We start from the raw sequence: 27,868 nt of genomic DNA on the forward strand, positions 1-27,868 counted from the left end.
ATTGTCAGTTCATATGCCCGGGTTATTCTTAAAGGTTTTGGGGCTTTCTTTTCAGAATGCAAAGTGTGGGTACCCAGTATATGGCAGCATCTTTCATATTGGACATAGAATCAACTATATACCACTTTTTATACTTTGGAGGGGGAGGAGCTGAGGAAAAGAGAGTTTTGTTGCTAGTTATGTGTTTTTTGTGGATCATAGAGATAGCAGGATCATAGAGAAAATGATGGATTTCTTTGTTTTTCAGATATGAGGATCAATGATGCAGACTGCTGGGTTCGATGAAGCTGGGCTTTTATAACTAGATTCATTAAGGAATACAAAGAAAATATTTAAAGAGATCAATAATGGTGTCTTCTGGTTGCAGAATGCGAAGTCTGTGGTTTATCATTATAATCAGCTTCTTATCGAATACAGAAGGTAAGATGCAGTTTAAATTTTATTTTTTTTAATTTAGAATTTAAATTATGCAGACTTATATAGAAGTGACTTGAATGATTATTATTTAAAAGATATTTTGAGTGTTGCATTCATTTGTTCTTAGAGGTTGAATTATTATCATTGCAAAGTTGCATTGTAGAAAATATAGAAGTTGGATTTACATTTTACATAAAATTATAAAATATAGTAATTGCAAGTAATCCAGAAAGAACTAAATGAAAGATTTGTTTTGATAGAAAATTACATTTATTGATTATATTTATTACAGTAAATTTCAGATTATTTTATGGCAATTCTTTTGCTTTATTTTTACTAGTTTTATTATTTTCTTAAATACATTCATAGTTCTAAAATTCCTAAACAAAATTGTTTTTTTATCTTTTCTGCAAGATGCTAACATTTTTGGTAGTTCTTCCTCCTTTAATGCTTTTTATTTTGAAGACTGACCTGACTTTCAAAGAACTAAATAGCTTTTGAGGTTTAATGAAATAACTGGAATCATCATTTCTTAATAAACATGGATTTCCTAGTATCCAGTACTTCTTTAGTCTTAAATAATATGTGGTAACAACATCCAGGTGACCTTTTACAGAGGTCAGAAGGTAATGTGGCACTAAGATGCATTAATTTTATGACTAATTAATTTCGAACTACCATTAGGTGACATTGGTAGTTACTGTATTTTGTGTGGAAGTATATCAATCTTGTAAATTTTGTGACAAAAGCATACTCTCTGAGAAAAATATGCACAATATAAGGTTTTATTTTTGTCCCAATTAAATACTTTTGAAGAAAATGAGAATTTTAAATTTGACTTTATATGTACTTTTAGTTGATTTCACTTATACCTATTAATAAAAGATAAGTAGAGAGTAAGAGGCATACTGCTAAATAATAGACAGAAACATATTATTCTAATGTCTTGGTAGTAAGTTTCAACATGTTAATATTTTAATTTTGACAAGAGATTTTTAATTGAATGGCTATTTCAAAACTGTATTTTATCATTTTTCCATAACCCTTCTTAACCCCTACATGTTCAATACTGATAAACTTAATACTATAAGCAACAAATTTAGAGAGATGTTAAGATAAGAATATGTACATTCAGAAAGTAAACAATAATTACTTGAAAAGTCTTACTTGAAAGTTGCAAATGGGTTACTTTCATTTTCAGAAGATATCATTCTGTGCAGTAGAATTGAAAGATATATCAGTTACACTTTCATTTTCAGAAGATACCACTGTATTAGAATTGAAAGATATATCAAATCTAGTAATGTAATAGTCTGAAAGAATAGTACTGTAATGATAAACAGTCAACAGAAACTGAGTTCAGTAATAAGACTTTCAGATTGCTAGGAAATCCTGTGTATAATTTATAATTTTGCATGTGGGTGTTTTGGAGGGAAAACTCACTGCATTCCTGCTGTCACGATAGAATATTTTTATACATTTAAAAAAGATTCCAGGTGTGGGCCAATAGCTCATTAGTCCACATAACGAAAAAATTTCCAATCAAAGTAGAGACTACTTTGCTGGCACTGTAGCTTCACTCAGCAGGGAACTTTTTTCATGAGATACTGCAGTTTTATTTCTAGTGTCACCTGTTAGGTCAGGATTCATATCTGCTGTTTAGAGAAATTTCATTTTTGGTGCATCAGGCCAGGGGGTGTTGCTTTTGAAGCAGTTCCCTCCTGTGGGTAAAAAGAACCTGGGATGAGCCCATACTGCTGGCTTTGATAGTATTCGTAGGTCTTGCAGACTCAGAACATTGATCCATAGCATAAGGTTTTGTCTTAGAAAAGTTTATCATGACATGTTAGCCCTTTTTTACCAGAAAGCAGATAATGCTGTATGAACACCCATAGAGAAAACAATCCTGAGTTCAGTATGAGAGCACAGGGAAGAAGATATAAATTTAACCATTCAGCCATTAAATTTCTTGGGGGCTTCCATGATTTTTATCTTTTGAATTTTCCAGGGATGAGCACTTTTGTGTATCATTTCCTGGATCCTTACAGATGAACTCTTAAGGTTTCCTAGATGATTTCCTCCCTATTTCCTCATTGAGTGACTAAATTGAGCAGGGCACCTATGATTAAAAGCTTCACAAGGCACAATTCTGCCCTTGAGGATCTCATGGTCTTTTGCAGAATTCCTGCTGGGTATAAAGTATCTACTGGGGCCAACCAGGCAAAGTAATTTGAGTGCTCGTGGCCTTTTGAATTCTGCAGCAGACAGGAAAGCACTTGGTCAGAGTGATTGTCATCAACGTTTAGCCTGGTTTTCCTAGTTTTCTAAATTTTCAATAGAAACCAGACATTATTTTCAAGTCATAGCAACTAAGATTTAAAACAAAATGACCCTGTGTGTATTATATTCAGCCCTGGATCATGCCTTCTTTTTCTCTTGTTTACAGGTAATGTTTTGCCTTAGTGTTCAAAGGCTCACCATAATTTTGGATTTATTTTATATCTATTCATAGGAGAGCTATATTTCTACATTTATTTGCAAGGGCTTTTATTTTCATTTTTAAAGATTTATTTACTTTTACATACAGAATGGGGTACAGGCCAGAGATGTGGGAGGTGGTGAGAGGGTTCAGCAGAGACAGAGTGGGGAGCAGAACAGGCAGATGTACAAATAAATAGACTGCTGAGGGGAGTAGTGGGCGGGTCAGGAGAGGTCTGCCACCATGTGGGTCACCCTCCTTGCTGGGGATCGAACTCATGCTGCAGTGGCTGCGATAGCTTCATAGTCCCATGTTTTAACCCATTGCGCCACCAGGGAGGGCCGATTTTTTCTATGTACAGAACTATAATATATAAGTATGGTTTGTGTGCATATTAAAGAGCAAGTCAGCAAGTATTTTTTTAAGTTTTACCATAGCAGAAGCTGATTTATACAAAGGTTCAGTTGTTAGAATTGGCTTATTTCTCTTCCTTTCTTTACTCCCTTACTAAGTTTTCCTTAGAATTGATTTTTATTCTAGAGAACTCACTTCAAACCCTACCAAAATCAGTTTGTTGAGAAATTGGTGTGCTTTGATTCTTTTAGCCAATTTTTATAAGCATAGTAACCCACTGTGGAATCATGTAACAGTAAGTAGGAAAGTAAATTGAATTTTTGTGTCCTAGAGATTTAAATTATGTTATATAATGGAGCCCTGGCAGCTAAAGTTAGGCCTATAAAGGCTTGCTAAAGTGACAAGCTACAAATAATAGCAGTCCTTCAGCAAATATGATAATACCCATTTCAGGTTGAATTTTTTAAGCAGTGAATATGTAATTAGATTTCATTAATCAAAATCTTGGTTAATTGCCTCAAATTACATTGTTGCTTCTTCTTATTTTATTATTTATTTATTTTTAAACTCTTTACTTACTTATGCATACAAAAACTAGGGTGTAAACCAGAGTTGTCTGTGGGGAACAGAACAGGCAGATCTACTGACAACGTGCTGAGGGGAGCAGCAGGTGAGACAAGAGAGGTCTGCTGTGTCTTGTGGGTCACCTCCCTGGATGGGGGGGATTGAACTTATACTGCAGTGGCTGCCAGTCGCTTCGTAGTGCTGAGACTTAACCACTTGCACTACCAGGGAGGCCCTATTTATCCTTATAAAGGAAAAATACTGTGACAGGTATAAATGCCAAATATGCCAGATAGCAACTACATATTATATATTCTTCCAAAAAATTTAAGAATGTACCTGTAGAAATAGTATCTTACCAGTTTTTAATGTACTTTTAAATATCTAAGCAGAAAGACTTGAGTTCATGATATCTAACTAGAATATGATGGTTGACTGCAAGGTATTTTAGCTAGTAGAATGAAAAAAGTTGACCTAGGAGTAAAACATGAATTAGAAAAAACATTTTGGCATATAAATGTTTCCTTCAGTATGGCCTATGATTTGGGTGGAAGAAATAGTCGCTTTATTGACTCTGAGGTTAAATTTAAGAAAGATTAAAATAATTTCTGAACTTTAAAAAAAAAAACTGAGCTTTTTCCTTTATTCTTTTCCTCTTAGTTTTTTATACACACAGATAACAAAATGTGTAAAATTTATATTTGCTTTCACCTAATGTCATTTTCACAGGGTAGTGATTTTTTTTTGTTTCAAAACTGTATCCAAATGCCTAAAAGGATAGCTTACTTACAGTAAGCACTCTGTATTAATCATGTGAAACAGCATAAATCTTTGTAGAGTGTTCAGCCATAGATTTAAAAGTGAGAGAGAGGATAAAAAGTCATAATAACAGGTAATTAATACCATCATGATTCTGTTCACAGAGACATCGGGGTGAAGGTTGTCTGAGTAGTTCAGTATTTGTCAGCAGGGCTTCCAAATGGAACTGATGATGATTGAGCTGACTCTTAGGATGCTGACTGCTAGGTAAAGATAGCAGTGAGCATGATGATGGAGAACAAAGATTAGTAGAGGACAGCATAGAAGTGGAAAAATTATTGCATTGTTCTTAAACATTAGGAGCAACAGAATCAGGTGGAAAGTTTGGTTGGGGCCCAGACAGATTCCAGGGATGGCACTGATACTACACAGTATCACACTTGGGAACCTCTGTAATGAATACAGTGCCTGCGGGTGATGGAGGTGAAGTATAGGCTGTAGGTGCCTGGATGTGGATATTACTTTTTTAAAAAGTTTTTTTTTAATTGTTTTGATTTTTTTTTTTTTGTGATACATAAGTAATAACCAGTTTTTTTGCTGGGAATTACTATCTATCCCGCTTCACGTGACTAGTCCTCTTTTAGGCTTCTTGGATATCAATTTAGACTTTGGGGAAGGATTTTTAAAACTTGTTATGACAGTATACTGAAAAGGAAATAAAGTATTGTCTGCAGATTAGAAAAAAAAAACATATTTTCTCTTAAGGGTAGATGTTACATCTTTAGCACCCCTAAACCCTTGCTTCAGTTTCTCTTTTCATTGTGATAACTTTGTTCTTTTTCTTGTTGGGAAGAGCTACATGACTGTTGCTAAGATAATGATGAATTAACTTACTGTAGACACTTAAATTTTCCAGTCTAGCAAAATTGATTACTTTGTTCATTTCAGTATATTTGATTAGTTGAAAGCTAGGAGGTAAATTTTCAGCAAAGGTACATGGGGATTTGGCCGTATGACTGCTATTAAACTTAATGGGAGTCACAACTCCCATTAAATTAATAGGAACTGTACAGCATATCTGTGTTCTCCATATAGCAAATGTAATCTTACTTTTTAAATTTATAAATTATGTAAATTAACAGTGGTTTAAAACAATTAATTAAAAAATATTTTTAGTGCAGATCAATGTGATTTTACTCCTTGAGAAAGTACCTAACTATATTGCTCTTAGGACATTGTAAATATTCTTTATTGTATTATCTGGCTGTAATGTAATTTGATTGTAGCATCTTTCTTTTCTAGGAATGCTATAATTTGGTTTTAAAATATAAATATTAATGCTGTTTACAAATATGTGACATTGCTTCTTATCTTGCAAAACCAAATGGCCTTATTATGTTACTACCAGGATTCAAGAACAGAATATATTTTTTCTTTATATGACTCAGAAGTGAAAAAATAAAACTAGTAAGCTTAATTGGATTCATTGTTATTTTTTAAGTTATTTTAATATCAGCATGAAAATATGCCTTATTTTCTATATGAAGTTTGTTGTATTGTTTTTCACCCCATCCTCATGCTTCATTTCTAGTTTTAGAAAGGTGCTATTTTAGGTTTATCTGCAGTTTCTACTGATGTATGAGTAAGTCTTTTGCTGTTGGAAATATGTTGAAGATCAGAGTCATCCAAGAGACCTTTATAACACTGTATTGCTTGGCTGTTTATCTTCCGCCAACCTCCATATTGTGACAGAAAAGACCACTACATTATTTAATAAATAAATGTGTTACTGTGAGACAGTTTGCTAAAAGTGAAGAGGTTATATACTTGTTCATATTGATTTTACATCTTTATTAGACATTTATCACAGTTATTATATTTTGAAAAGAATCAGTAATGTCCTAAAGGTAGCTTAATTAAAAGTACAGGAAACATTTAAAGCACCTTAATTTTGCAATTCTATATTTGTGTTAATTACTCCTTAGTGAGTCATTTCAGTTTTGATTAATCTCTTGCTTCAATTTTTGAATCCACACACCTTCTTTTATATACTGTTTACTTAGGTTGTGGTATTAGAGGATAAAATAATACAAATGATTGAGTAGTATTAATGTAGGGTTGACATGTATGAAAGAACCAATTTATCTGCCAAGCTACTAAGGGAGTGTCTTACTGAAACATATGCTCGGTACCCTATGGTACTCTATTTTCTTCTCACCACCTGCATGACAGAGAATGACATATGACAGCCGTGCAGTCTACATACATTAGACATCAATGTGGATTAGTGAATATCTCATGACATCTTTCAACCCTATTCCTGAACTCCTTTTGTCAACTTGACAGAAGTGATTCCAGGAGAATACCTAGCCCCTGCCCTGGGATCTCTTGGCTAAAATGTAAGACTGAGAAGGGAATTCCATATCAGAGCTTTAGAAGCAAAAACATTTATAATCCCTCCTTATCAGCCTGGGACTCTGCTGGGTTTGACTTTTATTTCTGCCATTATTCTTGCTTTGAGGGCTGTTTTTCTTAAAAGTTAATTTTTTCTTATTTTGAATGTAATACATTCTAAGGGAAAAATGGGAATTGAGAAAAGTGCTTAAAATAGTTTGATAAACGTATAACACATTTACTTTTTGTCTCAACATACATTGTTATTATGAATAAACAAAATTAGGATTTTTATCTCTATATTTTTATATTGTGATTATTTACTTTATATTGCCATGCCATTATATATTTAGATAATGGATTTTAACATCTGCATTGTAATTGATCTTGTACAAATCGAAAGTGATTTAATCCAACCCCCTTACCTGTTGGCCATTTGAACTTAATTACACTCAAGCAGAAGTAAAATAAATACCTTATGGGAGTCTTTTTTACCCAGTTATTTCCTAAGAGTAGGATTCTGGAATATGGGCATCTTTTCAGCAGATTTTTCTAAAAATCGGTTATACAATGTCCAATTTGATTATCCGTGTGTAAAAATAAAAGGTTACACAACTTAACACCATTGATTTAAAATTCTCAGAAGTGATGTCACTTTGATATCTGAAAAACAGGTACCTGATTGTAAATTAAATTTGTAATTTAGGAACTATTGTAAAAACAAAAATATTTTTTATGGATTTATCAGTTTTTAATTCATTATTTTTGCCAATTTTTCTGTTATATCATTGGTTTTTAAATTTGATGTTTTTGTTCTCTTTACTATGAAAATGCATTCTGATTTACCTTTTAAGTTCATATTGCTTAATTTTTTTTTTTTTTAAAGATTTATTTATTTGTGCATACAGAATTGGGGTACAGGCCAGAGGCTCAGGGACGGTGAGAGGCCTCACCAGAGACAGAGTGGGGAACAGAACAGGCAGATCGACGAAGTACACTGCTGAGGGGAGCAGCGGGCGGGTCAGGAGAGGTCTGCCACGCCATGTGGTCTCCTCCGGGGGCAGGCGGGAATTGAACTCATGCGGAAGTGGCTTCAGATTCTCAGTGCTGTGCTTTAACCCGCTGCGCCACCAGGGAGGGCCCTCATATTGCTTAATTTTATGAAAATTCAGAATCAAGCACTTTCCAGTATGATATAGTGAGATTTAACAATGATCAATATTTTACTTAGTTTTCTGTAGTCATTTTTCTTAGTTTTGATGTAGAGGTATTTCCATTATTTTGAGGCTTAAAATTAATATTTTGTGAATAATTGAATATTTAGTCATTCAAATACTACTGCAGCTCTTAAATGTTTGTATTTTAATTTTTGGAATTAAAAATTTGAATTAATTTTCTATAGGGTGAGAAATGTGGTACCAGTCAGTTAATTTAAAATGAATTTAACATTAAATCATTTGGAATGAATCAGTTGTTAATAGATGAAGTTGGACCATGCCCAGCTTACAGGTGGATAATAGACAGCAATTAAAAAAGAAAAAGAAATGAGCACATTTCGTATCACAGGTTGAGTTTTAGGTGAAAGTATCCCTGTTGTTCAGATTCCAATAATATATCGATGTTCTTCTCTACTGAAGTGATTTCCATTGCATCTGTTTAGTTTATTTTTAATCAATAAGTGGTTTTGTTGTTGTTGTTGATAGGAATAAGCAAGAATTATAGTGAGTAAAATTTCCTAGAGTTCTAGGCACTTACAAGTTCTGCATTTTGGGGATTCTGAAGTGTCAAGAAATAGAAGATATTTCCTGTGGTGGAAAGAGAAAGATGCAGATGAAACAGACCTTTTGTTTGCCTAGGTTTACCCTGAAAGTGAGATGTCAAATAATTCTTGTTTATATTGCTCTTTACTTATAGAGCTCTTAATATTTTATATTCTAATCTTTGTATCTAATTGATGTGTGTTGAGTACTTTGTTCTCTTTCACGTTCCTGTTTCCTCTTTTATTTATAATATTTAATTAAAGTTTAGGTCTTGTTAAATGCTTTTATATCTATATTCTGCCATGCTTTTATATGACAGAACTCTGTGAGATGGTTGCTGGTAATTCAAAAGTAGTGAAGTGAAGGAAACAATGATGAAGGTAGGCTAAGGTATATTTCATTGTTTCAAAGTGTTCTCTAAGGGGCCTCCCTGGTGGCCAGGGTCTGGCCAAACACTGCAGCATGAATTCAATCCCCAGCTAGCCAGGAATCTAACCCCACTAGGAAAAACAGACCTCTCCTATCTCCTACTGCTCCCCTCAGTCAGACTAGGTGTGTTTAAGTTTCTTATCTGGAAAAGTCTCGAAATTCAGTGCACATGTAAATCACATGGAGGATCTTGGTGAAATGTAGCTTCTGATTCAATAATCTGTGCTGAGCCTCAGGGTCTGAGTTTCTAATAAGCTCCCAGTTGTTGCTGGTGTCTAAGAGGACATCTGTATAAAGGAGTTTGGCTATTAAAATGTTTAGTCGAGAAAATCAGATTTTGTGTGACAATGATTTCTGCTATTGCAAACTGAAATTTCTTTCTAACTTAAACAGCAAAGTTGAAATAGGGAGATAACATAGCTTTTAGTTTTGTGACTCATTTATTTTAAAACAGGACTAAGCAATCCTGAAACTTTATTGAACATTCTTATATATTGTTAGCTTTCAGCTTATTTTTATATGTGTTCTATTGACCTTTTATCTGGTTCCGTTTGAAAAAATCCCTGAGTAATAGTACATACAGCCTGATTCTTTCTCCCTAGTACTTTCCACTACTCCTGATTGATCTGTCCTTTGATTCTGGGTAACATGGAAACATTTATAGCATTTTACTAATAATGCTTCTATAGCTTAAAGTAACATGATAAAAGCATGTAATGCAAAGTGTTAGGCTGGTTTTAACCCAACTAGAAAAAGTTTACTAGTTTTTCAAAATAACATTTTTTTAAAATTAAGAATTATTGACATTTTTTGCTTGAGTAAATGATGGGGTTATAAAATGGGAGTACTTGCATGTAAACTGGTTATTATCACCAGTAACTTAAAATGTTTTATCTGCTCAAAGTCATTAGTAATTTTCCCCTCTGTAATATTAGACATGTTTGAATATTTTATTGTTTTCTATTTAGTAGTAGTCAAAATCTCCTTTACTGTCCTGACAGAGATTGAGATAGCTTATTTATAATTGATATTTCAGTTTTATAATGCAAATTTCAAATTTATATTTTTTTGGGTAAACTTCATTACATTCTTCTGCTTCTTAAAGCCTAATGATAAGTAAAGATATAAATCAAATTATATTTTGATTTAGAGGTCAAGACATTTTTATTTCTTGGTAGTAGAATTTAAGAAGTATAGATTTAAAAGCACAATTTGGAGGTTTGGAATGTAAAATTCCATCTTACAGTGAAGTAATTAAAGCCTTCAAGGATCATAGCCAGGCTCTACGTATGCCAGCCTGTTTTTCTTTTTGTGTGTCTTTTATATTTAATTTCAGATTATTGTATTTTTCTACCTCATGAACTTAACACTTGAGAATATTTAAGAAATGATTTTTTTTGAAATATTGGTCATAAAAATCATTTATTTCAGTTTTTAAAGTTACACCATTTAAGAGCTGTGAACGTCAAATAATCTTAGGAAATACATGCCTTTTTTAAATTACAATTTTTCTTTGAAGGTGCTAACAGTTGCTGAGTATGATTAATTTACAGAACACTGAAAAACTGAAATATTGCAACAATAATTTTATCCTTTACTCCATCAGTTCACACTAATTAGCATTCATCATTGAGCCTGTGAAAGGCATGCCTTTGGAGCCCTACCTTTCACTGTGGGTTTTGTACATTATCTTTGCCTTTTTGTTTGACTACAACAGGAAGTTCTTTAATCCTTTACTTTGTTTTAGAGTTTAGGCAAATAGAGACTATCCTTGTTAGCTTTCTAAAGCCCTTACTTTTGTTGCACTTAATGGCACTCACTGTAGAGTCCAGGATGCTTCTTTATTTACCAGAAAGCTTGCCTTGGAGAGCTGTCATTCTGTTCTTTCAACAGTGTTGTTAATTGACTGATAGCAAAGATTGAGTGGAAAACCTTTAGTGACAAAAGACTGGATATAGGTGTGACTCCAAAGGCTAGTGAATCTCTGCTTCTTGATCCCATTTCTATTTGTAACTTAAAGTACTAAATACAGACTAGAAGAACAAAGTACATTTAAAAGCATTCAGAAATGTTAAGCAACAATAAAACTCCGTAACCATTTAAATGACAGCAGCTGACTATTTGAATTAACTTTGTGTTTGGCTTAATTTGGGGCCCTAATTATTCCTAACTTACGTGAGTAGATTTCAATTATAGTATCCTGCAGGGATTTGTAGCTAAGGCAACTAAAAGAATCATTTTACATAAAGCACTTTTGTTCAACTGATTAGGCAAGTTAAAACGTAATGATGTAAAATTGAAACCCTTCTGACAAGGTCCAAACAAATGTTTCTAGTAATTTAGTTAAAAAGAAGATAGAACTAAGTTTAATTTTAAATAATATTTTGGTCTTCTGGGAATATTAATTTTAGTGTAGTACTGATAAATATGTACATGTATCTTAAGATTATATATTTTAATAAAGAAATAAAACTTTAGAGGGCAGATTTATCACTGTGGAGACCTTTCTAAATAATCTTTATTTGCTTTGTAATCGTTGCTACACGGTTTGAAACTTCAAATATATGGTACACAAGTAAATAGCTTGAATGACTAGCACCTTTTTACTTGGAATACATTCCAGGTGACACAAATCAAAAACTCATTTATAGATTTCATATGCTTTATAGTAAGAAGGATTCCAGATACGGTTGACATCAGTAGACAACTCGATATTTAACTGTCCAGCCTAAACACTCTTACCACTACAGGAGGCCATAGCATATTTGAAAACCTTTAAGCTATTTTCGTAATTATTAGAAATAGATGCTACTTTAGTTCCTGACTAGTCTATGTACTGAGCAAAGTATATTAAAGAACGAAGTGTTTTTAACATCAGTAGGCCATTTTGAGGTTGAACCATGACATTTCACAAGAGTCTTGTCGTCATTTGATGGTAGTATATTAATGGTAGTGTATACAGTAAAAAGTCTTTAGTTTTAAGAGCTTTTTAAAAATATGTAAATAAGAATCCTAATTTATATAGCAACACAGTACGCTAGGATAAGTCACTAGCAGCTATACAACACTTGAAATATGGCAAATATGATGAAAAGGTGCATTTAAAAAAATTGATTTATTTATGCATAGAGCACTGGGGTACAGGCCAGAGGTGCAGGGGCGGTGAGAGGACTCACCAGAGACAGAGTGGGAAGCAGAACAGGCAGATGGGACAAAGTACACTGCTGAGGGGAGCAGCCTGCAGGTCTGGAGAGGTCTGCTGTGCCATGTAGATCACCTCTGGGGTGGGGATCAAGCTCCTGCTGAAGTTGCTTTAGCTTCTTAGTGCTGTGCTTTACCCCACTGTGCCTCTAGGGAGGGCCCCAAAAAGGTATTTTAATTTTAATGAGTGCTAAGCAACTTCAATGGCCACATGTGACTAGGGGTTACTGTTTTGGACAAAATAGTTTAAGGCACTTTGTTCACCTAGACTCTTTTTTGCTCAGCATATAGGCTCCTTTATAAATTCCTTAAGTTCAGGCATAGTGTTACAGTAACTTCTGTGTTTTTCGTAGTGTTTTAATACTCAAAATATTTCAGTTAATTGAAAGTGCATTCACAGATTATTAGCAACCAAACAATATTTTAAATACATACTTCATTCATGGTGAAGCTAGTTTTGCTATTGATCACCTAGAAACAATGTGGTGAATTTGCATCAAAAACCAACAGAGATGGATGTTTAAATAATATGTAGCTGCAGAAATAAACTCTTTAGGGTTAATACCTGAATATACTTCAAGGTTTATTGGTAGCATACTCTGGGTACTGATTGGAACCTCAGTTCTTCTAGGATTTTTATTGTTTTTTAAATTAACTAGATGGTAGCAAAAACCCCATATACGACTTCTTTCCTGAAAATGGAACTTCTTTCTAGCAATCCAATGATGAACCCATCTGATAATGCGATTTGCATTCTATGGTTAGAAAACTTTTTAGAAAATACTAATGAAAGCATTAGCTGGAAAATTCTTATGGCACTGTCTTATAAATTTCTTCTTAATAACTTGAAAATTTTCTGATTTGTAGCTTAGGTATAAGGAAATTTTATTCTTATAATAAATTATAGTGTTTTACTATAATGATATTTTGCCTATATGAATATCTGATTTAACATACTATCTATGTCTGTCACTGATTTAGAAAGCTGACACATTCTATGTTTGGTAGAAATTGAAATTAGGGCCTTCTCTGTTAATGCAACGGGGATATAGCATAGCACTAAGAAGCTACCAATTGCCACTTTAGCACAAGTTCAGTCTTGTCCAGGGAGGTGACCCATATGGCACAGCAGACCTCTCCTGTCTCACCTGCTTCTCCTCTCAGCAGTGTACTTTATCACTCTGCCTGTTCTGCTCCCCACTCTGTCTCTGGTGAATTGTCTCATCATCCCTGCACCTCTGGCTTGTACTCTATTTCTGTATGCATAAATAAATAAATCTTAAAATAAAAAAGAAACTGAAGTTAAATGCACAGTGCAGCTGGAGAAAGTAATTTCCTTATTCGTTAATTTTGAAGAAGAATTTTATTTACAGTGGTATGTTAAGAAACACTATTTTCTGGACTTCTAAATATTCAAGCCGTAGATACTTTGTAATTAAAACATTTGCTCACAAAACTTGTTTTTAATGATATACTGCATTGAGTTGAAGTTTCTGAATCTCACATTTAATAGTTCATTACTACCTCTTGTTTTAAAACAATAAAGGTGTTGAAGCATTATGTTAGTAATTTCATTACTGAATAATTTATATCTATTTTAGCAATTCAGTCCAGTCTTTAATTGGGAAGTATAAAAGGAAAGTTCAGAAATAGTAGAATCATGGCCCCCTTGTTAGAATAAATGAGGAAAAATTCAGGTGCCTACCTGGAAGGAGAAGGCATAGTTTATTTTGGGGAGATATTATTATGTATATAATCTGGTACATATAGGGTAAAATAATAAACAGTAAAACTTTATAGACATTGTTCACGTTTGTCACTTAAATAAGAAGGGATTTCTGATTTCCTGACTATAACATTGACGTTATTGCCTTTTTATAAATAACTCTTGAAAATTGATCATATGGAAATATCTGAAAACTGAAACTGCATACATTTCGGTAATTTTTTTTTCTACCAATTTTAGCATTTACAAATAAATACCTAACTTGGCATGCTGTCTCTGTGTCTGCACCTTTCACTTAATCTTGATTTTTCTGTCACTTTTGAATGACAAATAATAAAATTTATAAATAGTAGAAATATGCAGTTTCATGGTAGGGCAGTTGAGAAGTACTTCATTTAATAAAGCTACAGGGACACAGTAAAACATTTTTTATAACTATCATTTTCCTTATGTGTGCTTAAGAAAATTTTATTAGTATTTTTCTGCATGAGTGTCTGATACTTTCAGTTTGCCTATAAATATCAAATGTTTTGCTGATAGCTGGACAAAGCACTCAAATGTCAGTTCCTTCCAAGAGTAAAGGAGGCAGATGCAGCTGGTCCAGAGGAGAAAGGGTCTAGTTGGTACATAAAAAATTCATGTCAGCATTTCGACACCGCATTCTTTCGGGGTATCTGTTATCACTGAATAGGAAACTGTTTCAAATTGACAGTCAGACAGAATGTTGTGCTGAATGTGTAAATTAGAATTATCACATCTAGCAGTTCCTTTCACCAGGTGCCGACTTGGAGCTCCGTTCTGCTCTAATGTCGAGAGAGTGCCAGGGATAGTTTTATTTGCTAATTATCCCTCATCTCTTCCAGTGTCTAGTTTTTTTTTTAGTAAACAGCTTGCCCAGGTGTTTTTAGGAATGTATAGCAGGACAATGGAAGACTGCAGGTGCTTATGTGGCAAGAAGATGCCATACAGAACACTGAAAACATCTCTATCCATCTGTCTGAAAACCATGATTGCTTTCAAGGGTTTTACTCCCGCATGTACTGAAAACAATACTTGTCAGTATTTTGTTGACTCTGAGATACTAGTGTGGGCAAAATAAATAAATAAATGGGAGTCGGTCTTTTAAAGAAAGCTAAGACATCTGATTCGACTTTATGTGTCAGTCTTTAAAATAAAAGAAAAGAAAAGCAACTATGATTTGCAACCTATGGTGACAAACAGCAAAGTTTTCAAAGATTTTAAGAAATAAAAGCAAGTCAGTTGTTAATGAAGGAATATTAAGGATTGTATTTTTGTTTCTTGGGCTCTTTGATCTTAGTAGAAAGATTGCTATTACATGGTATAATCATTACTTTTTGTCCATGAAATTCTTGTGTAATACAGTACTATGATATTTGAAAACAAAATCTAGAATTTGTTTTACAAATTTACATCACAAGCTGTTGCTTAGTACTCTCAAATTAATTTGTGCTTGAAGCATTTATAATAGTGTTACTTTTTTTTAATAACCTGAATCACAAAATTATCCTTTAATTAGTTCTGTTAATTGTGCTTTCTTGGCTGTCATAAATATTTTTCGTAGAGAGTTTATAATCTATCGTTTGCCTATCCTGTGGGCATTGAATTTTCTTAATACATTTTTCTATCATAGATCGCTTTTTTCATTTTTTTTCTAATCACCTTTCTATATTATAGTAAGATAATGAAGTTCTAGGTGTTCACAAGATGATGAATGTTTTGTGAAGTTACTTCAAGTTTGCTTAGGACTTAAAAATTATCTTGACATTTCAGCAACCGGCCACATTTCGGTGAAACTGCTCAACATTTCACAGGATTTATCCTGACAGCTTTGATTTAGGATTAGACATTATTATCTTTCCTATTGACTTGATCTCTGTTTCCTTTCACTGGCATATCCTGTAGTGAAATTACATTTATACCAGAATTTCCCATGAAGTTGAGAAAGAGTATATATTTAAAAGCATCAAGTTTTAGTTCATTGGTTCAAATGTAGAGTCTTAACATAACTACCTGGGTGAACCTGTGTGAATTGTTTAAATAAGTCTATATTTTCTTACCATAAAAATGGGAAAATATCTACTTTTTAGAACTTTTTTGCTTAGTAAAGAGATATTTAAGACATTATTCATTGGTAGTTATTGAAATCTAGTATGTGCCAAGACTATGCTTTGTGCTAGACATGGGTTTTTGACTTCAATAAATTTAATAATAGTAATAGTACATTATGACATTTATACAATTAGAGGGTTGGATTTGTGGCACACCCAGCTGAAACCAAGTATGTCAAGGAACGCCTTCTGGCAGAACTACCTAAATGAGTAAGAATTGGTCAGCTGAAGAAGAATGAGGGATTCCAGGAGTAAAACTAGAGTGTACAAAAACACTGCATTAAAAAAATGTGAACAACCAATTATTTAAAGTGTTTGTGATGGCTGACAAACAACACTGGGTGAGGGTATGTGCTAGATCCTGTAAAAGGTGAAGGATTTAATCATGTAAATCACAGATAATACTGAATGATTTCAAAGATGGTTTTAGTCTGGAAGTATTTATTTGGGTTGAATGGGGTTGGTTATTGAAAATAGAGCACTGAACAGATTCCTCCAGAGCCAGGTAATAAACAAGTGAAAATGAGGAGAGTATAAAGAAATGAAATGAAATAAACTGTAAAGAATGCATGTCTAAAGTTGGCAGATGGTACTCAACTTCAGGTGCTTATTTTTTCCTTATTTTGATATTTTGTCAACGTGAGTATGTTGTCAGTTGATTTGATTTTTTTTTTCCCAAGGAAAGTCAGAATTGGTTTTGCATGCTTTAAATCCATATTTTCAAATATTGACAATTAATTTAGAACACAATTCGAACAGTGAGGGGCAAGTGAGCACCTGTGAGCTGGATTTATCTTGTGATCTCATTTTCTTAAGTAAGACTGCAGTAATCTAGATGAGAAAGAATGGCATTTGGAAAAAATGCAGTAAGACAAAAAAATGAATTAACAAAGTTTCAGGGGTAGAATTTGACAGGATTTAATACATTCCTTTTTAAGAGAAAACAATCTATTTAAGTTTGTTGATGGTAAGGAAGGGAGATTCATGGATATTTGGAAGTGAGTAAGTTTAGGTCTCCCAATGGGTGCGGTGAGGGAAGGGTCTTGCTTCCTCTCTTGCCCTTAAGAAGTATGGACGATGGGTGGAAGCTGGTCATGTTATAGCACAGATCCAAGGTATGGGCTAGAAGGAATTTGAGTTTGTGTTTACTCACCATAGGTTTCTTTGTATCTGCCTTTTCTGGAAACCAACTGACTTTCCTACTGTCTTTTCCGCCTTTGCTGTACTCATAGTTTCTATTTCCTGCATTTTATCTTACGAGGTATACTCCTCCCAGCCTTGCTTTACCCTTGTTACCTTCAGCTTTTGCTGTAATCCTGGAGTTGTTTTATTTCTCCCAGTTTACCTTCATGAAGAAGTGAGAAAGTCAGAGCCTTCTTTATTTTTACTTTTTTTCCTGTGAGGCTACATTCTGCATTGTGGTTGGGATCACTTATTGATTGCCTTTGAGTTGAGCCATTACTTCTCCAAGCTGTCTTGGGTTCCTGGAGCAGCTCCTTGTCATGTTGGCTTTACCCACTCAACAGTACCTGTACAAAGAGCATTTTTAGTTGGAATGAAATGACCATTTGTGTTTAGGTAGGATAAATGGTGAATTTGGGGAGTCAAGTGGATTGTTATGTCACAAGATGAGAAATATAAAAAAAAATGGATTTGATGATAATTTATATGTAAAACTAGCACCATTAAAAACATAATTATAGTAAGCACAGACTTAAACAAATTTACCAATAGGGTATACTTACAGAATTAAAAGAATACTCATAGGACCTTGGTATTCCTTAAGCTATTATAAACATTTAACATGAGGCTTTCTTTAATCATTAAATAATAAACATGAGTCAAGTCTGGGAAACTTTTATTATAGATATACAGAAACAACTAGTTTCAATTTCTCTTCCTAATTTGTGCTTTCAATTTAGACTTATAAACAGTTACTGCCCTTTGTTGGATCCTTAACTAGATACCAAGAACTGTTTTAGGTACTTTTATTCATTGCCCTTGGTAATGCTCCTGCTCTGTGGGGTTTGTATTATTTACTCAATTTTGTACCTGAAAAAAATTTATGCTTAGTTATGTGACTTCAGTGGTATTAAATCAATAATAAATGGAGAGATGAGACTAATTCATTCCATAACTATATGACATAGCATCTTGATCCCCTTTAATTTGTAAAATAATGGAAATTTATTTTCATTTTCAATCTGGAATGTTTCTAGATTTCTATTCTGTGGTGCCTATAATTTAACCAAACCATAATTTAAGCAATGCATAGGTGTAAAAAGGAAATAGCTTCAGTGATTCATAAGTGTACATGTTCTATTCATTCTCAGGCTTGATGATGCCAGACAGCCTATTGAGAAAGTGGAATATGCAGGCATTCAACATATGCTTTTTGTCTCTGGTGCCAGACATCTTACTTAGCTTTATTTTTTTAGCTGCATTGACTACATATTTTGGCATTGTGTAGACATGTCAGTAGAAAAGCTTCTATCAGACCCCAGATGGTTTCTTCTGATGGCAACCTTCTCTCAAATTCACCCTTCAATGACAGCTTAAATGCAGAGAGGGTTCTGTTTCTAATCAGCACACATACAATTGAAAGTTTATGTTGTTATTTGAATATATCACTTTTTTCTATTTTAAATCTGGGTTCTTGCTACATAAGTTATTTAAATAAGTGTTGAATAAATAAATAAAATGTTTAAGCTCATTTTCTGACATAGAGGATGCCATTATCTATATCACCTATATAACTTTCTATGGTTAGATTTTTTTCTTGTGTTTGTATCAATCTTAGTTTTCACTGGAATCTTTGTATTCTAGTGATGCTTTGAAACTAACCCTGGAGATGTATGGGAATGATAAAATATTTTAATCTCAAGTGAGGCATTAAAATTAATGGCTATTGGAGATTACAACTGAGATGGAAAAATGCACAAAATGATATAAAAATAAACTATAATATCACTCATTAAAAAATTAATGGTTATTTTGAGATAGGAAAATAAGGAAATACAAAGGTAATGATCACTTCATTTGGTCGTAGAGACATGAAAACTGGAAATTAAGGAGAATGATAGAAAGTATTATAATCTTAATTCTGTGAGATATAAGTCAATAGCTCTATCCCCTGAAATCCATGATTAATTTTCTAGGACAATATAATAATTATATTAAATGAAACTGCATATAGAAAATCCGAAATTCTGTTGGCTGTCCAAATGGAGAAAGCCATATATCTAATAGCAATTAGGAAATAGAACTAACATGATTGAGCCTATGGTACCACTGTTTTTTGACTTCAGGTTTGTCTGTAAGGTCATTTGCTATTTCACATTCAACAAGTACTATATTGAGTTCTTATTATGCATACTTTTTCCCCCTCCCGAATGGTGGTGTGAAAAACCTGAAATTGAGGAATGATCATCATATCTATTTCCAGAAACTTAGTCTTAGAGCAAAAGCAATATTACAAAAATAGTTAGAAGTAAGGCTTAAGACAGTATCAAAACTGGTGAGGGAAGAGTGTACTGCACTGTGGTAATGGCACACAGGTGAATTGGTAGTGGGAAGTCCATGGGGATTACAACTGAGATGGAAAAGTGCACAAAATTAAGAATGATGAAAAAAAAAATTAAAGACCGTATATTCCTTAATTTGTCACTATCTTCCAAAGCATGACACATCCATCCTTACTTCTTTAGATTTAAAATTGAATTCAATGAATAAGAAACGGTTACAATTTGACATAGTGTACTATTCCTTAAATTTTCAAAATTGGGAATAATTACCTACATCAGGACCAGTGATGATAGTAAATATGTAGCAATCCAGAGAAGAAAACTCTCTGTAAAACTTAAACACATGATATAAAAGGCAGATACATTTAACATTCCCCCCCCCAGATGTAATGTAAAATAAGCGTTCTGTTTGTAATTTGTAGTGCTTATTCTCCACTAGATATGGCTCATTTTCAACTGATTACAGAGTTTTTAACAAGCCATGGAGTTTATAGGCATACAATGTGTATCATTTTAATACCATTGAAAAATGTTCATTGAATAAATACAGTTGATCTGTACCTCTGTGAAATTAATTGCTCATGTTCATTTAAGTAATTGTTCCAACTTTCAGATTTTTTTTTTTAAAGATTTATTTATTTATTCATACAGAACTGGGGTACAGGCCAGAGGCTCAGGGGTGGTGAGAGGCTTCACCAGAGACAGAGTGGGGAGCAGAACAGGCAGATCGACGAAGTACACTGCTGAGGGGAGCAGCGGGCGGGTCAGGAGAGGTCTGGCTCGCCATGTGGTCTCCTCCGGGGCAGGCGGGAATTGAACTCATGCGGAAGAGGCTTCAGATTCTCAGTGCTGTGCTTTAACCCGCTGCGCCACCAGGGAGGGCCCCAACTTTCAGATTTTAATAATGAGTAAAGTTGAGAAGATAATAACCAATAAAAGTTGTAAATAATAGACACAATTTATGATAGTAAAAAACATGGTGACTGAGTTTTAAATATTACATGTATTTATTTCATGTAATAAAATATATTTCATATTTCATATATTTAACAAATATGTTTACAATAAAATATTTTTAATACTTTGAGAATTATTATTTTAAAACACTTGCCACTTTAACTGACATGATTATACATGATATTTAATGTTTATAAAAATTGTTTAAATTAAAAAAAATGTTTAAATTGCATGTCAATTTAATAGTATTTTTATTTCCATTACGTAGTTTTTTCAAATATGATTCTTCTACCTGTACATATTTTAAAATTCTTTTAAATAAAAATGACTATATAACACTTTTACAGTTATTTGATTAATACTCGTAAGTTTTTGTTTTTTGCTCACTTGAATTTTAATATGAGATTTTTGAAAGATATATGTATGTTAATGAACTTATTGAATTCTAAGCAAATTCAATATCATGAGGTGTTAGGAAAAAAATGGTTGGAATCTTGACATCCAGAAGCTGTCAGGTTTTGGGAAAATATTACTTAGTGTCTTATTTTAAATTAATGAAGGCATTTTCTAAGAAAAAATTGAAAAATATTTATTTCTGCATACAGAACTGGGGTACAGGCCAGAGGTGCAGGGGCAGTGAGAGGATTCACCAGAGACAGAGTGGGGAACAGAACAGGCAGATCCATGAAGTATACTGCTGAGCGGAGCAGCGGGTAGCGGGTCAGGAGAGGTCTCCTGGCCATGTGGATCACATCCAGGGCAGGGATCAAGCTCATGCTGAAGTGATTTTAGCTTCTCAGTGCTGTGGTCTGCCGCACCATGTGGGTCACTGCCCTCCTGGCCTGGGATTGAACTCGTGCTGCAGTGGCTGCTATATCATCTTAGTGCTATGCTTTAACCCGCTGCACCACCACAGAGGGCCATTTTCTAAAAAGTTTTAATGGCCAATAACTTGCTGTTATTTTGTACTTTTATTTTTAGTGCATTAAAATGTTAAAAATGCACTGTTTCTAGCAAATATATAATTACATATTATATGGTTTCAGGTACTTGGATTTGTATCTATACTAGATGGAAGCTGTTCCATGGCAACATGATAAGGTGGTGCTTTAGGGAAAAAATAATTTCTAAGAATCTTGATTCTTGGTCTTAACTACTAATCTAGTTATCTACTCTCTCTCCTCTTTTCCTCATTTTAAAAGTTAAGGAAGGGACCAATATCTGTGCTGACTACAACTTTCTGAAATGAAAATTCAATCCACTAAAGCAATACCTTTGTTTCTAACTTTAAAAATTTACTTGTTTTAGTATACTCTCCATTCGTTATTTTTCATTTTGCCTTACAGTAACATTTTTTGTACATGAGAGGTAATCTTAGTAGATGATCGTTTTCAGTTGCCTAAATTGCTTTCATTTCATACCTTTATTAATTTTAGAACATGTTCATATTCACTGACATTTTAATAGGATGATAAAGTATCGAAGTATTTTACCATAGCTAATTTTGCAAAGATTTTAATGTTTTCAATAATATTAAATCAGTTTAAGTAACTCATCTGCCACTTGATAAGAATGTCAGAATGTCTTGTCAGGTTCCACATGTTTGATTAAAGGTGTTACTGTGCAGTGTTACACCCAGAGAAATATATATTATTAATTCTGTCAGCCTCACATTTAAGATGCCTTTTAACATTTCATATTTTTCTTTATCAACAAACACAGCAATGGGTTTGGTTTAAACTGTGAGCCACTATTTTCTACTATTTATTATTTTATTATAAAACAATTTGGGTTTAGTGTTAGGCCTTACTTACTGATGTTTACATATACTTTACCACTGTAAAATATGGCTAAGGATAGTTTATAAAAAAGCTTATATTAATCCTGGAATTGTATTTTACTTGACAAAGTTGAAACTAGCAATGTTGATTAATTAAAAAATAAGAAAATGTAATATTGACCAATTGTATTAATTTAGAATTGAAATTTAAAAAGGGAGGCTGAACTATAAGGTACTTTTTAAGAATTAAATGTTATTTTTATATTATCACATTGATGAATTCCCCAGGGAGAAAAAAACAACTGGTTCATAATAGGCCAGCCTTTTGTCAACACTCATTTTTTTTTTGTTGCCACTAATTTTTGAGTCTTCTCTTAGCCTCTTTAGAGTTCCTATTGACATGCTTTATCTTTCTCTGAACTTTCCTATTTCCGAGAAAGTAACGACTGTCATGTAACAAATAGATCTTGGTTCAAAATTACTTTTACATATAGATTTATTGTAGCATCATGTAGGCAGGGCACCATGTCTTGTGCCAGTGTGTATTCCCAGCCTCAGGAAAGTAGCAGGCATAGCAAGTGTTTTTCAATAAGTAAATAGTTGACGAATGACAAATGAGTTTCTCAGCAGATGATAGTTAATAGAATATAAATAAACACAATTTTTTGCTGTATTTTCTTTTCTAAATCCTAGAGAAAGAAGTATTTAACTTTTCATGACACTTTCCTTCTTTGACCAGATTGACCTGTGATTTTTCACATCCACTGATTATCTCCCATGTAACTGAATTGTGTATAACAAAAACCAAATAAATGGTGGTGGAATGAACAAATGATTTTTTCATATTTACACTTTTAAGAAATGAAAAAAATAGTTTTGGAAAGAAAATCATGAAACAAAATATAAAGGTGGCTTAATTTAAGGCACAGAGAAAAATCAGCATACATTGGGAATGTGGAGATTTGATTTCTAGTGCCATCTTTAAACTTTCTCACTCTGTTTTTATTTTACCAGGCAGAGAAGTTCTTTATTTTGTAGGGATCTGACTGTGTAGTAAATTTAGATAGTTTGTGATCGACAGCTAGCTGGTGTCAGAACATCAATTAGATTCACTTTGTATTTTTCTCAGGTGTATTGACCTTTGACCTGTGTAGGATTAATTTCGCTGTGTTTCTAGAACTTGTCATGTAAATTAGAAATGAACAACAGGGAACTTAGGTTGATCTTCATATTGCCAGATTTGAGGGTCTTAAACCACAGTGACCATTGGATGCAACTGTGGGTTACTTGGTCATTTCTGTTCCTTGTTGCTTTGTAAGTACTGCTTATATTTGGATCCATGGAGACTCAGGCTTTAAATCATGGTTCCAGGAAAGATAGGTAATCCTAGAATCTGAAAAAATAGTACCTAAAGTCATCTTGACAAACCTTTTCCTTTGCTTCTCCAACTACCACACCCCCTAATTTGAGGATTGCGACACTTTTGTTCTAAACAGTGGTCTTAAACTTAATGGTCTTCCTGGCATCATAAAGTTGCAGTGTGATTTGTAGCAAGTGGACGAAAATACGGCTAGAGGTGTCTCATGCTCTTACTTATATTTGACTTAGTGTAAAGTGAGATTTAATTCTTTACATTAAGATCAATTAGTGGGGAAAAACCGAGAAACTTGGTATCATGTATGGAAAGACTGCTGTAGAATGAGTGAGCATGTTTTCTTACACAAAAAGATTGGTAGTGGAGTTATGCTTTAGTTGTTTAAGAAAATTAAATTAGTAAAGATTACAAGTCAATACATTTGACCCAGACACATTGAATTATATGTCACAAGTGTTAAAGGCCTCTGACTCCTGTAGTTCCTTAGTATCAGAAATTAAATTAATCTGGATAACAGAGGATATTCATTTTCAACAGTTTTAAGTATTTATAGAACAGTGTTAAAAAGTACAATTTTCTATAAGTAGCAGTCTATTACAGAAGAAGAGCTAAAAATTCTAGAATAGAACTTTTTTTTTCAAGGTATTAAAACTGAAAATAGTGTTACCTTTTTAGCATTTGAGATTTCAATATTATAAATTACTCTGCATTTACTGTACATACTGGCTAGCACTGGATATGGCAATTTTCACGAACACATCTAATGGATATATTTCATGGCTTAATTTCATATACCCTTTAAAATTAAATGTAAGGTACTCCTATGAGCACTAGAACTGTCATGTATGAAGATCTTGTTGTACCCAAAATTGTCAGAATTATGTATCTGAAGAGAGCATATTGCTGGCAAAATGAGTAAATATTTAGTGAGGATCTGCTTCTGATTCAGAGGAAATTGATTGTATTTTCTACAGTATTGAGAAGGTGCATAGAATTCTTTTCTCTTGTTCACCCAGTAGCAGTCACTGACATGTAAAATATCACACTATAGAATGAATTGACCAATTAAGAGTAAAATTAAAATGAAAAATAATGTGTGATTATTGGTTTCTGCATAACTTGATAGCATCTTTATTGCATTTTAGTTAATATGAAATTTTCCATCACTGTATATACTTACGGTGAAGCAGTGAAGTGTGATTTTTGGGTTTGAGTGGGTATTTTATTTTATTTCTAAAACTTGGAAAAGCTCCTGTACATTGTTTTACAGATAGCAAATTATCCCATACCCTTTTCTCTTTCCTCTGTTTGCTTTAAACAGGCATGACTAAAGGAAATTTTAAATTAAAGTGAGCGCTGCCTTCTCTTTTTTTCCATTGTTTCTAAAACTGAAATCTTAAATATTTTTGTTTTTCTAAAATTTAATGTCATTTTGACTGGTAGGTAAAATCAGTTGTAATATTGGACATTTTTTCAGTTACACTCATGCTTCCATTGTTCCATACTTTTGCTTTTCAGTTCTGACTTACTAGCTAAAATATATAAAACTAGTGAGTGTTGAAGACTGAGCCATAAAATGAATGTGAAGTTTTAAAATTGGAAGCACTTAGCAGCTTTCACAGAACATTGCAGTTTTTTTTTTTTCATGTTTTTTTTGGAGATGTAGGATGTTTCTATAGTTTTTGTTTTAACGATTATAATTTATTCAATCTTTCCTTTCTCCACTCTTTCATTCCCCATCCCCACTCCCATCACTCTCTACTGAGCACTGCGTTGTTCTACAAAGCAATCTTTTTTTTTTTTTCTGACTTACTTTGTTTTTCCAAACATGTGGGATAAGCTACTAGTTTTCTGTCAGCTGTGCAGTTTATTGAGAGTCACCCAGAGTAGTGAGGTGGTTTGTAAGTAACGGTCCTTGTATGCTCCACTTAATGGTACCGAGAATGGAATTCCCAAGGAGACAATTTATCACACTAAAGGGAGGGGCAGGGCTTACATCTTAACTTTCATCGAAAACTTGGTTACTTATTCTTTCTTTCTTGGGCACTGAAAATTTTGTTTAAATGATTTTCCATTTATGTTCTACATAGAATGTGAAATTTAAAAAAAAATACACAATTGACATTTATTTTAAAGTTCAGAAATGTAAAAGTGACACCAGTTTGGGGCAAGAAAGGAACAATTTGTTGTTTGCTGAGTATCTCTTATGCCAGCAGTCATAAAATACAAATCTGATTTTTCTTTTCTATGTAGAGTAGGAAAAAGAAGCTAAAAACATTTGCCCAAGATCATACAATTTTTAAGTTAGTGGAGCTGTAATTGAGATTCAGACCTCTTTGCTTCAGAGTCCATATTCTTCTGTTAAGCCATTCTGATCTTAGAGAATAGGAAAGAAGTGTAGTCATCTCATGAACTTGCTTTCCTTTTCTGGAACACGCCAGGCTTTTTCTTGTGCCTATAACTCATTGCTTGACTTGCCATGTCACTGATATCTTTTAGGTCTCATCTCTAATTAATGTCAACCCCTAGAGGACTTTTAATAACTACCCTATGGAAAGCTCCTCTGATGTTACATCATTCTATTTATTTTTCTCCTGAACAGTTCAGTATCTGTAAATACTGGATTTGTATGTCTCTCCCATTATTAGCTATGAGAACAGGGATCTGCTATTTTTCTTTGTTTATTGAAGTTTTATTTCACAGAGTAGCATTTTGTACACATTAGCATACTAGGTTTAATGAGCAAATACATTTATATGTTTGACTCCTTTTTTTAAATAAAGATTTGTTTTTTTATGCAACAGAGCTGGGGTACAGGCCAGAGGTGCAGGGGGGGTGAGAGGTTCACCAGAGACAGTGGAGAGCAGAATAGGCCGACCAACGAAGTATTACACTGCTGAGGAGAGCAGCGGGCGGGTCAGGAGAGTTCTGCTGAGCCATGTGGATCACATCCCGGGCAGAGATCAAACTCATGCTGAAATGGCTTAGCTTCTCAGTGCTGTGCCGCCAGGGAGGGCCAATTGATTCCCTTTTTAGTAGACCGAGCTCAGCAACATTTGCTTTTCAAAAAAATTAAATAATTAAAACTGCTCCTGGTTTTTATATTTCAAGTTGTTACTGTGGAAGTCAAGAACTGTTATAAAGAAATAATAAATCATATGTAAATTTCTATGAAAATGATTGGGTGGTTTTTATTGAGACAAATCGTTTACTGATATATTTTGGAATCTTGCATTCATGTTCCATGCAAGTTTTACTTCTGTAAGCATACCTCATTGATTGTTGATTGTATACCTCATACTAAAGAAAGTAATCTCTCATTGATCTTAAAATACAAAATTACAGTGGCAGGTAATGCTCAGTGCCAGCATAATAATTGCTATCTGTAGTTATAATTAATTTTACATCATTATTAATAATTGCAATTTTTTCTAGACAGAAATTTGAGATCTCTGTCACATGGAATAATACTTAATTTTTAAATTTTGGGAAAGCAGAAAAACAAAAAGCCTTACTAATTTAAATAGTTTTTCTAAGTCATTATAAACAAGTACTCCCCCCCCACCCCCATCCACTTTCTATGGTTAGAGGGATAGCTAAAAGGGAATGAACCCTGTAAAACATTTCTAGTGATTTTTGCTTTTAAAATTACACAATTTCCATATCAAAATTTTACATCTGACTTTATTTTGACAATAAATTACTATTATTTTTTGTGTCTGATGACTTCTAAAATCCCAGTGATTGAAATGTCTGCTTTCTAAAGGTAACAAAAAATAGCCTGGATAGAATAGTGTTTTTCTAACAGTGGGCAAGGTAGTGTTGTGATTGATTCTCATGGGATGAAGGGAGTGCTGTTTGGGATGTCTATAAAAACAAACTAAACTTCTTCCCTAGGGTGTTCTGACTTCCTTTACGATATGCATACAGACCTGTATCATATAGCTCTTTTTATATCTGTGTGAGAAACTTAGGAGGCAAGACATATAAGAAAGAAAATGAAATAGAAGCTGGTGTGTG

At 33.4% G+C, this 27,868-nt stretch overlaps 1 protein-coding gene across 15 annotated transcripts in view; it reads left to right on the forward strand.

Annotated features, from left to right (window-relative positions):
• The first annotated feature begins 246 nt into the window (after positions 1-246).
• ADGRL2 (adhesion G protein-coupled receptor L2) overlaps positions 247-27,868 on the forward strand; it is a 137,207-nt gene continuing 109,585 nt past the window's right edge. For 12 of the 15 annotated variants that reach the window (XM_012722489.1, XM_012722492.1, XM_012722490.1 and 9 more), the window contains exon 1: positions 289-420. In XM_012722489.1, the coding sequence (XP_012577943.1) occupies positions 348-420 (73 nt within the window). In that variant the 5' untranslated portion in view covers positions 289-347. Of the gene's footprint in view, positions 421-27,868 lie in introns of all 15 variants that reach the window. The other 3 variants (XM_012722494.1, XM_012722502.1, XM_012722491.1) reach the window with 3 other exon arrangements.

The sequence above is a fragment of the Condylura cristata genome, unplaced genomic scaffold (genome assembly GCF_000260355.1).
Source record: "Condylura cristata isolate star-nosed mole 26May11 unplaced genomic scaffold, ConCri1.0 scaffold00008, whole genome shotgun sequence".
NCBI lineage: Eukaryota > Metazoa > Chordata > Mammalia > Eulipotyphla > Talpidae > Condylura > Condylura cristata.